This window comes from Nuphar pumila, chromosome 6 (assembly GCF_984573655.1).
Source record: "Nuphar pumila chromosome 6, dmNupPumi1.hap1.1, whole genome shotgun sequence".
Taxonomy (NCBI): Eukaryota; Viridiplantae; Streptophyta; class Magnoliopsida; order Nymphaeales; family Nymphaeaceae; genus Nuphar; species Nuphar pumila.
The window spans coordinates 4,098,709-4,109,253 of record NC_143254.1 but is presented as its reverse complement, the minus strand read 5'-3'; the positions used below and the strand labels follow the sequence as shown (position 1 = coordinate 4,109,253).

At 38.8% G+C, this 10,545-nt stretch overlaps 1 protein-coding gene and 1 pseudogene across 2 annotated transcripts in view; both read right to left on the bottom strand.

Moving 5' to 3' along the window:
- Positions 1-3,510: 3,510 nt before the first annotated feature.
- LOC149833696 (pentatricopeptide repeat-containing protein At5g48910 pseudogene) lies at positions 3,511-4,739 on the bottom strand (annotated as a pseudogene).
- A 1,516-nt stretch (positions 4,740-6,255) lies between these two features.
- The window catches only part of LOC149833695 (uncharacterized), a 36,987-nt gene continuing 32,697 nt past the window's right edge, over positions 6,256-10,545 (bottom strand). For both annotated transcript variants that reach the window (XM_090010958.1, XM_090010959.1), the window contains exons 10-15: positions 10,305-10,493; positions 10,173-10,220; positions 9,575-9,721; positions 9,168-9,250; positions 6,687-6,802; positions 6,256-6,584 (exon numbers count right to left, since the gene is read on the bottom strand). In XM_090010958.1, coding sequence (XP_089867084.1) covers positions 6,502-6,584; positions 6,687-6,802; positions 9,168-9,250; positions 9,575-9,721; positions 10,173-10,220; positions 10,305-10,493 — 666 coding nt within the window. In that variant the 3' untranslated portion in view covers positions 6,256-6,501. The remainder of the gene's footprint in view (positions 6,585-6,686; positions 6,803-9,167; positions 9,251-9,574; positions 9,722-10,172; positions 10,221-10,304; positions 10,494-10,545) is intronic.

The window sequence follows — 10,545 nt, the reverse complement described above, 5'->3', positions numbered from 1 at the left end:
TAAATTCCTACCTACCCCGAAACGTAGTTAGCAATACTTAAAACGGCAAAAATTCACTTGAATACTGAATACCCTATTTGAAATGTCTTACATTAAAAAAGATGGCTCAAAAAATGGCTTAGAAAAATGAATTTCAGAAAAAAGATAAATTGTACTGGCTTAATTTGGTTTTCATTTTGTAGATAAACATATATATATATATATATATATATATATATATATATATATATATATATATATATATATATATATATATATATAGAGAGAGAGAGAGAGAGAGAGAGAGAGAGAGATGAAAGTAATTCAACATTACCACTCATGAAGATCAATGCACTTAACAAGAGCAAAAGCCAAAACAAATAAAGAAAGCACAAGAGAAAAGAACATATAAAATGGGCTCACGCCGGAGCCGCTTGCCCAGATTGCGACAAAGGATAGGTAGCATCAGCAGGAGGGAGTGGAAGATCACTAAGATGCATACGCAAGATCGCATAAACATCTACCAAGATTTTATGCACCAGGTTTTGAATGTTAACTGGAATATGACGAAAATGAGCATCGTTTCGCGCCATCCAAACAAACCACCAAGAAGTAAACAACCACGTCCGCCAGATGAACCTCCACCTCTTGCTGCACCTAATACAAACCGGCCCCAAGATCAGATCTAGCGCAACGGACTTCTCCTTAACAAATACTTCTGGATGCCTCCAAGTCCTGCTAAAGATTTCCACAAATATTGGGCAAGACCAAAACAAGTGAAACATAGATTCTTCTGCAGCTTGACAAAGCATGCACCAACTCGGGAGTTGAATACCCACTTCTTTAAATTAATGTGGGTCTGGATCCTATCGTGCAAAATTAGCCAAGCCAGGACACGAGAACGGGGGGAAGGACCCTTCGCCCAAAGCACATCTTCGGGCAACCAATCAGCCCCTGGCGGGAGCAACGATCTATAGACTTTTTTGGTGAGAAACTCTCCACTTGGTGCCAACGCCCACTGCAACCACTGACCAAAATTTCCGGAGACCTCAAAATGGTCTCTAAAGCAAGCTAAAGCCCTCAACCACGATTTACGCAAGTGCGAGAGCGCCAAACCTCGGGTTCCCAGACAAACCGGGATAAGAGCTGGATCCCCATATTTAGCAATAAGCAAACTAGCACAAAGGTTATCCGGTTGGTGGGCCAACCAACATTGCTTGGCGACAAGGACAATGCTTTGCAGAGAGAGAGAGAGAGAGAGAGAGAGAGAGAGAGAGAGAGATTTCCTTAAGAATCAAGTTAAGGTATAGAAACCATGACATTCAGATTCATGGATCATTGTTATCCGAACCAAGATTATATCCAATTGGACCCATAATTGAGTTCTTTTGAGAAGTATTCTTTGAACTATAAAATTTCGTGTTCTAAACTTTTCTCCCAAACTAACAAATTTTTTTTTTGCCAATTTTTTGAAAAAGACAGTTTTTCATTTGTTTTCTACATGTTCGAAGTTTTATTGAAAAAACATGTGTTTTAAATGGAGTTTTGCTAACTATGTCCCTAAAAATCATGGCTCGAGTCACAATTATATGTCTTGGCTTTTGGATGTCCAAGATCTGGTTCAAGCTATGAATATCAGTTGGCTAAGCTAAGAGTCCCCTATTGTGTGTAATTTGAATGTGATCTTGTTGGTAGAAATGGTGACCAAAACAAGATTTTAAAGAATCGAGATCTCAAGCTTAGAGGCACATTCTTAAGATCGCTATCTTTAAAACTTCAATCGCCCAGCTTCAAAATTTTCAAAGATGTGAAAAGGGTTTATTCAGGATTGAGTTCTCAAAATACAACTAAGCTTGGACCTCAAGAGCGTCACTGCTTCCCAAGATCAAGTAACCTCTCCCACATTTGAACTTGGCAAGCCAAATTGATAATAAAAGAATAGAATGAAAGAAAGCGTGAGAATCAAAAAATTTGATGCACCAAAAAGCGAAAATAAAAAAATTTATAGACTTTAGCAAGGCCAAACGTTTTTGTGATAAAATGAAATTAAAGGCCATAAATCTAACGGTTTGAAAATTGAACAAAAATGACCATGAACGGTCACTCACCTTTGACTAACGATCAAGGACCTTCAAAATCGTCCAACAGTCACAAAGCCCCCATAAATGTTATATAAATGCATTTTTAAAGTCTTGCAAATGGCTAAACCATTAAAAAAATAAAACTCAAAGACGGCTTGGTTAAAGCGGACATCAGCACCTTACACGCGCCTCACGCCGCTGTGAGCGTGTATACCATCAAAACGCCAAATTGCACACCAAGTGTCCTTGCGCAGACATGCGCGTATGTGCGAACAACGCATCCGTTCTTGAGTAAAGCGCAGTAACGTTTACTCACCCTAACACACCAGGTTTACCAAAATAAAGAACAAACACTCTATTTAAACCACCTGGAAATTTTCTCCCCAACAGATCTTACAAAATCCAATGCATGGTCCAAAGACAACGAATTTCTGCTGCTATACTATAGGGGTCACCTGCCTGGTAAGCGAGGTGGTTGTGAAGGCGCTAAGATGAAAGCACCGGATCAAACCTTACTGGCACACAGTTGTCTGTAGCTTTCAGATGTGGGACACATAAGGCAAGGTGATCATGGGGCCCCACTCGGGGTTTTCCTTGCTTCCATGAGGGTTCGTTCCTTGTTATTAATAAATAATCAAATCTCTGTGAGCTTATCCTGCACCTTTGCTCAGTTCCTTTGAGAATCAGTTTGTAGTTTTGGAAAGAACGATTCTCAGAAGAAACCAAAATCTCCCATGATTCCAAATGTGAACGAAAAGGCTGAGGGACCTCTCTCGTCTATACAAGTTGAGAGGGGGAGAGTTTTTCTTATGATGGGCTCATGTCGTACCAAGTTTTTATTTTATTTTTCATTTTTATCATACTATTTTTTAATTGATAAAAATGCGCAAACCAATGTTATTAGAATCGGCATTCTAAAAGGGTCGATTCAGTTTGGTTTTTTAATATTCTTTTTTAAGGTGTTAAAATTTTTTATTTTTTATTTTTAACTTTTTGGGTGTGATTTGAACTTGTAAATATGCTTATCATTGCTTGTTTGCTATAAGATGCTTTAGAATCAAACTACTTCAATAAAAATCCTGAATTTTCTTCTAATAAAGTTTTGGTGCAATATGAACCGTTCATTTTGATTTTTAAATCTCTTTCATAACCTATCTAAACAAAAAAAAATGCTCCTAACATAATGTGTTGTATATAAGAGGCATGTTAGGTACCAAATGAAGCATATTTCATTTCCTTTGTTTTGTTTCTTTTTCATGTTTGTGTGTGAAGCAGAAACCTAAATCATCACTGGAATGCTGAACCACAACCTCACCAATAGTCACTGCATGAACAAACACCACCTTGAAAATGGTGAAACCGTTTGCGATCTCTGATAATTAGCCTCCTGTAATAAATTTTGGAAATAAGTTAAATCGATGAGTGACAATCACAACATATACGAAGGTTCTTAACTATCCTCAAGGTTGTTGTACTGATTAAGTCCAAAATTAACTGCTATCTTCTCACTATGTTGGTAGATAACAGATTGCTTCTCCTCCTCATCAATGTTCTCCAACACCTCACTAGTATCTGGCTCATACCGTGCTGCACTTAACTTACAAGCCATTTCTTCCAGCATAACTTGTATCTCCTTGCTTTGTGGGTGTAATTCATCTTGAACTGAAAACTCATGAACCACACAATCCAATTCAATCCAACTACAGCCAGGGTCTTTTCTTATATCCATCTCCATCTTCAATCTCACATCAGCGACCTTATCCCATTGGCCAAGAGAAGCACACATGTTAGAAAGAAGAACATAGCATCCACTATCATCTGGAGCCATCTCCAGCAATCTGTCCGCTGCTCTCTGGGCAACCTCAATATTGCCATGAACCTGGCAAGAAGCAAGCAAGGCCTTCCATATTGCAACATCAGGCTTGATGGGTATCTTCAGTATAAGCTCTTCAGTCTCTTCTAGGTTCCCTGCCCGGCCAAGTAGATCGACCATGCATCCATAATGTTCTACTCCTGGTGTTAGCTTAAATCTTTCAACCATGAGCTCAAAGAACATTCTACCATACACTACTAATCCTGTATGGCTGTAAGCACTCAACAAAGCAATGAAAACAGTGGCTCTTGGAGTCACTCCCAACGTTAGCATTTGTGAGAAAAGATCCATAGCGGCCTTGCACTGACCATGCATGGCAAGGCCTGAAATCGTAGAGCTCCAAGTTACTACATTCCTCTCAGACAATTCTTCAAAGACTTGAATTGCCTTCTCTACAGACCACATTTTGAGTACATGTCAATCAAAGCAGAACCTTAAACAGCATCTACCTTGATTTTGTTATTTTCAGCATACGCATGAATCCATTTCCCCTGTTCAAGCGCACCAAGTCATGAAATGGCGGGAAGAACACTAACCAAAGTCACATAATTTGGCCTCAAACCTGACACCTGTATTGCACAGAAAACATCCAAAGCCTCCTTGAAGAACCCAGTATGTGCATATCCAGCAATCATGTTGTTCCATGATACCACACTTCTCCTAGGGATTCTATCAAACAGCTGACGGGCGGTTCCAACCTCCCCACGCTTGACATACCAATCTATCAAAACATTCCAGAGGACAGCATTTATTTCCAATGCATCTCGCTCCGAGCTCTTCTCAAACAGTTGGTGTGCATCTGCCATACTACTACAGACACAATACAGCCTAACAAGATTACTACAAACAAAGGCATCGAAACCGAATTCACGCTTCACAATCTGGCCATGAACCTGCTGGCATTCTTCGAATCCCTGAAACCTCACACGCCTTCAACAATGGCACAAAAGTGTACTGGTTTGGCGTTACAAGCCCTTGACAAGCATGAGATGGAAAAGAAGGAAGGCTTCCACAGGGTCATGACTTTCAGAGAAGGCCCTGATGATGGTGTTCCAAGCAAAGCAATTGCGTTCGGCAATTTAGTCTAAAAAATCACGGGCATAACCTAGATCGGAAGGGTCGTCAAAGGCCAAGAATTGGAGGATTTGGCGTCGTGGATGCGGCCCGTCTTGATCATTCTGGCGTGGATCTGATGAAGGTCTTTCATGGATTTACAGTCCTCAATTTGGGGGAGGTTTGGGTGCCCCGAGGGCAAGCATCCTTGGAGAGCTATTATGAGGCTGGTGACGGTGGAAAATTAAAAGAATTTCAAATCTCTACGGCTAGTCGGTCCATAGTAGGCCTCATGGGTTTACGGCCATCTTTTTCAAAATATCGTCATCTTCGTAGACGGACGAATTCTCCAAAAGACAAGTTGAAAATATCGTCATTTTATCCTTATATTGACAAGAAAAAAACGTTTTTCATCACTTACACGTCTCAAGTTTGAATTGTACATGGTTACGCTTGCAAGTTGCAACTATGCTTTCGGGAACCAGTTAGATTTGGATGTTCTAACCGCAAAGATGGAATTACCATGGTTCATTTTACTTAACATGCTTCAAATCAATAAATTTAAATATCAGAATATATTATAAAGAAGGACAAAGAGAACGATTCAGATAGCAAAAAACATTATTACAAGGAAAACACTTTCTAACATACAAAGTGTTGAATGGAAAACATGATTTGTAATAAATGGACCAAGCAAAACCTATCTGTATGGTCAATCTATTTGGATATGCACGAGTAAGGATTCTGTTCATTAGTATATATACACACTTTTGAAATACCCTTTCAATTAGGAGAAAAAAGTTCATGGATAATCATCAGCCTTGTTTTGTTCATTTATTACACACAAAAACCACATCAGGAATTGAAGACCTGATTGCACTGGTCTTAGTGTATTATACCAATGGTCGCCGTCTCGCTGACATAAAACTCTGTGGGCACCCCCTCCCCCCCCCCCCCCCCCCTCAACCCCCAGATAGCCTCCTGCTTCGCCTTGCAGAAGGAAACACCCACGTGGAAACTCAAACTCGGGGTAAGAGAGCATTCCTATCCACACCCATGAAACCACGCAGCTTGTAGCCCCAACCAAGTAAATCAGTTACAGTTCCACTTGGATTCCACAAACCATAGTAAGGTCGTCTACATATGTGAGAGGTGCAGATGCAAAGCATGCATGTGGGCATACAAACACATACGGGACACGCATACAAACATACTGTGTATATACAAGCAGTGATGCATTCACAAAGCAATAGAAATAAGAGGAATTACTGGGCAGGAACTTTTTTGCCTTTATATTGCAACAAGCACACCATCTATGAATACAAAACTTGATTTCTACAAAAATTACAGCAGCATGGATAGTTGCCTTTATCTTCTCTTTCAAAAAATCAGAAGACTGGACAGTGGTGTACTCTAGTATCAATTTATAACAGCAACAGTGGGCCAGACGAAAAATACTGGCCCACCCAATATAAATGCCTCTAAGACCCCAAAAAAGTTAACAGGGGAGGAAAACTATTTCTTTTCTGATTCAGTTGTATTGACATCATCTGTTTGTGTGCCAAGCCTAACAATATCTTCCACGAGGATTTTCCCTTCTGTTAATTCAAAATAGTTGATAAGTTTAAAATCATATTCTCTCAATATAATCAAAGAAAAGGAGACAGTGATAGTAAGATGAAAGGGAAAAAAGGGAAGACCTCTATCTTTGGCAAGATTGCTGATGAGTTCTTGGACACCTTCTTGGCCTATAGTGTCTTTGAGGTACATGACTGCAGCCGCCACTTCCTCTGGAGTAACTTTACCATCGTAATCTCTACAAATATAGGACCTCACAGATTTAGAACAAAACGTTTAGTGAGAAAAGTTTATTACGGTCATTTTAGGAAAAGAGCAACAAGGGCAATATCCCAGGTACCACATGCCTTTATTAAATTTCAATATTGCATGATGTCAATGTGGACACTGATAAAGTATAATTCACATAGTTTAATATTAGAAACAAAAAGTGCTTGCTTGAAATCCCTTTCTAAGGATTCTTGGTGTTCCAAAGTACCCAACTATAGAAGCAGCAGGAATGGGAGCTCTTTCCTTTTTACAGCTTGACTCTTTGGTTTTGTTTCAACAATGATAATTTTAAGAATGAGTTATTGTCCTCCGACCTTAATTACCCAACCAGAGAGTTGGGAGCTAATGTGTTCCTCTTGTTGAACAGAGTATGTGGTCGATCCATGACCCAGGATGCTGAAGGCGTCCATGGGGTGATCATGTAGTTCCTACAAGGTGGAGACTATGGGGTTGATCACATTTCGCTAAGGGTCAAAGGGGATGACTCAATGCAGCCCTTAAGAAGCATGACACTAGACAATTCCTAGGAACACTAGAAAGTAGAAACCTAAAAATGAATGGTGCAGAGCAGGAGCCACTTGACTATGGATTTAATATTTCTTGGCTAAAGTTGAACTAGTTCAAACATATGGGAGACCAATAACATTTTTAATGTCAGTTGTATCCAATGGGCATGAGTTGACTTGCAGATGCTAGTCTTTCAGAATCTCAAGTTCAAAACATCGAGGAGTAGGTGACCCAGGATAGAAGCGTCCTGTTGCCGCTCTATTGAGAAAAGAAACAGAACAGAACGTGGAATAGGTATTGTTATGTGGTTTTACTAGAACACTGTTGAATTTTTTTGGTTATTCGGAAGTGTTAAAACTTGAAAGATATCAAAACTGCTTGTAGGTGACTTGTACACTATTAAATTGGTTTTCAACTTTTCAGGCAATTTCAGAAAACCTAAAGATAGCAAAAATATATGTTTCACAGCACAAAGAACTAAGAGAAAAGTGCTAGTTCCCTTTGCTTACCCACCGAACACCTCTTCACAGTTCAACACAACACCTCAAAAAGTGAAAATCCGTTGAGATAAAAAAAAATTCAAGAACTCTATGCAATCCTTCAAATACAAATGGATGTCAAGTTTTTGATAGAAAAATACCTATCAAACAGTCTCCAACAATCACCTATTACGGCATCCACATCATCAATTTCCTTTTCTTCCTTTTGTCACATTTCGCTAAGGGTCAAAGGGGATGACTCAATGCAGCCCATAAGAAGCATGACACTAGACAATTCCTAGGAACACTAGAAAGTAGAAACCTAAAAATGAATGGTGCAGAGCAGGGAGCCACTTGACTATGGATTTAATATTTCTTGGCTAAAGTTGAACTAGTTGAAACATATGGGAGACCAATAACATTTTTAATTTCAGTTGCATCCAATGGGCATGGGTTGACTTGAAGAGGCTAGTCTTTCAGAATCTCAAGCTCAAAACATCGAGGAGTAGGTGACCCAGGAGAGTGTAAGAAGATGAGTCCTTGTATCACCATCAATCGAAACTTCAAATAGCTCTAACCAAAGATCACTCACAAGAAAGTTCATACAAAATACCCAAAAAAGGGTATGCAACAACAACAGAAAAAAAAAAATTATTGAATGGGAATCACCCTCAAGAAATACATTATTTTGTAAGGGGGCAAAGCCCCATATTTATACACATAGTAAGAGGCTAGAGGAGGAAGTCGTTGGGCTCCCAACAGCTCTAAATAGAGCCGTTGAGAGTCCAACGACTCTTTGCTTTTTGACTTAAGTAAAAAAGTTGACTAGTCAAAAAGCAAAAAAATGTAAAGAATAAAAAAGTAAAAGTCCTATTCTAACTAAACTATTCTAACTAAAATAAAGAAAAGGATAATTCCTAGTTAGCCTAGGTTATTACATATTATTTAACAGAGAGAAGCATCCTGTTGCCTAAGAAACAGAACAGAACGTGGAATAAGTATTGTTATGTCGTTTTACTAGAACACTGTTGAATTTTTTTGGTTATTCGGAAGAAGTGTTAAAACTTGAAAGATATCAAAACTGCTTGTAGGTGACTTGTACACAATATTAAATTGGTTTTCAACTTTTCAGGCAATTTCAGAAAACCTAAAGATAGCAAAAATATATGTTTCACAGCACAAAGAACTAAGAGAAAAGTGCTAGTTCCCTTTGCTTACCCACCGAACACCTCTTCGTGTTCAACCCAACACCTCAAAAAGTAAAAATCTGTTGAGTTAAAAAAAAGTTCAAGAACTCTATGCAATCCTTTAAATACAAATGGATGTCAAGTTTTTTATAGAAAATACCTATCAAGCAGTCTCCAACGATCACCTATTTTGGCATCCACATCATCAATTTCCTTTTCGAGCTTTTGAAGCATGGCATCAACCTGAAGCACAATTTGAAGAATATCATATTGGAAGCAACCCACTGATAATACAGAAGCATCTCCATCTATGAACTAGGATCCACAACAATTGGATTCAACTAAATGTAAATACAACCACAAATGTTATAATTGCAAAATGAATAAAAGCCAACAGTTGGAGAAAGGAAACTCTTTCCCATGCCAGGCTTAAAACAAGGAAACATGTAATTTGGATTAAGAACAAAAAAACAGGCCTTCATTACTCTTTCTATGTAAAAAGATGAAACAAAAAGCACAGGATATGTAGAGAAAGGATGCACCGGGTGTCGGTTAACAAATGGTTACCTTATTAATAAGTGCTGATGAGACCTTGCTTTCCATAGCCATTTCAGCTGCATGGTCACTTTCTTCTCTGGCAGCTCGATATGCCATTTTAGCTTCTTCCTCACCTTCTTCACCTTCTTTTTGCACCATGCTATTATACAATCCTATCTGTGAATGGCCATTACCAGAACAATCATATTACCACAAGACGGAATGGAGTCAGAGAGGGGAACTAGTAAAACCTGAAACTTACACAAACTTTAGCCAAAAAAATAAAGATGCATAAGTTTGAAGTGTCAAAGAAAAATGTATCATTATATGAATTAATTCAAAAAAAAATTTGCAAGTCTGAAACTGCATAGTAGGAGCAAGGTGATTTAAAGGACTGTAATTTCCACAAACTTTGTAAAATCAAAATAATATATAACTTTGAATGTTGGATAAATCACATCATTACATAAATATCTTATCCAAAAAGATGGCTCCAGTACGAAATTGAACAAAAGCAGCAATTACTCCTGAATCCCCAAATAACAAATCCTTTGCATAGACTCAACATAGTTGTGAAAAGGAAACCAGAACAACACCTAGGTATCTATTCAAGTTTTTAAGGGAATACCTCTTTATTGACAAGGCTTAAAAACTCCTCACGCTCACGACTGACTGACTGTGAAGGTAAACATTGAAGTGAGCTCCAGGTGCATTACAATATAACTAAAGCAAGAAACAGTTAGCAAGAAATCATCAATACTGATGCTGATGCTAGGACAGCCAGAGCACGGCTGAGCTTGCAGAGCTGCTCCTGTTTCTCCAACGCTTTGGCTTTTGCTAGCTCATGTGCTTCCCTTGCTGTGGGAGTTACCATCTCTTTCAAAGCAATGTCTTCCTGATCAATTGTAGATTCTTTTTTCCGTGCCTGCTCCTCCTCTTCTGCCTCCTCCTATAAATGGACATTGAATATGCATGTTAGGCAATAAGTGCACAATCCAACA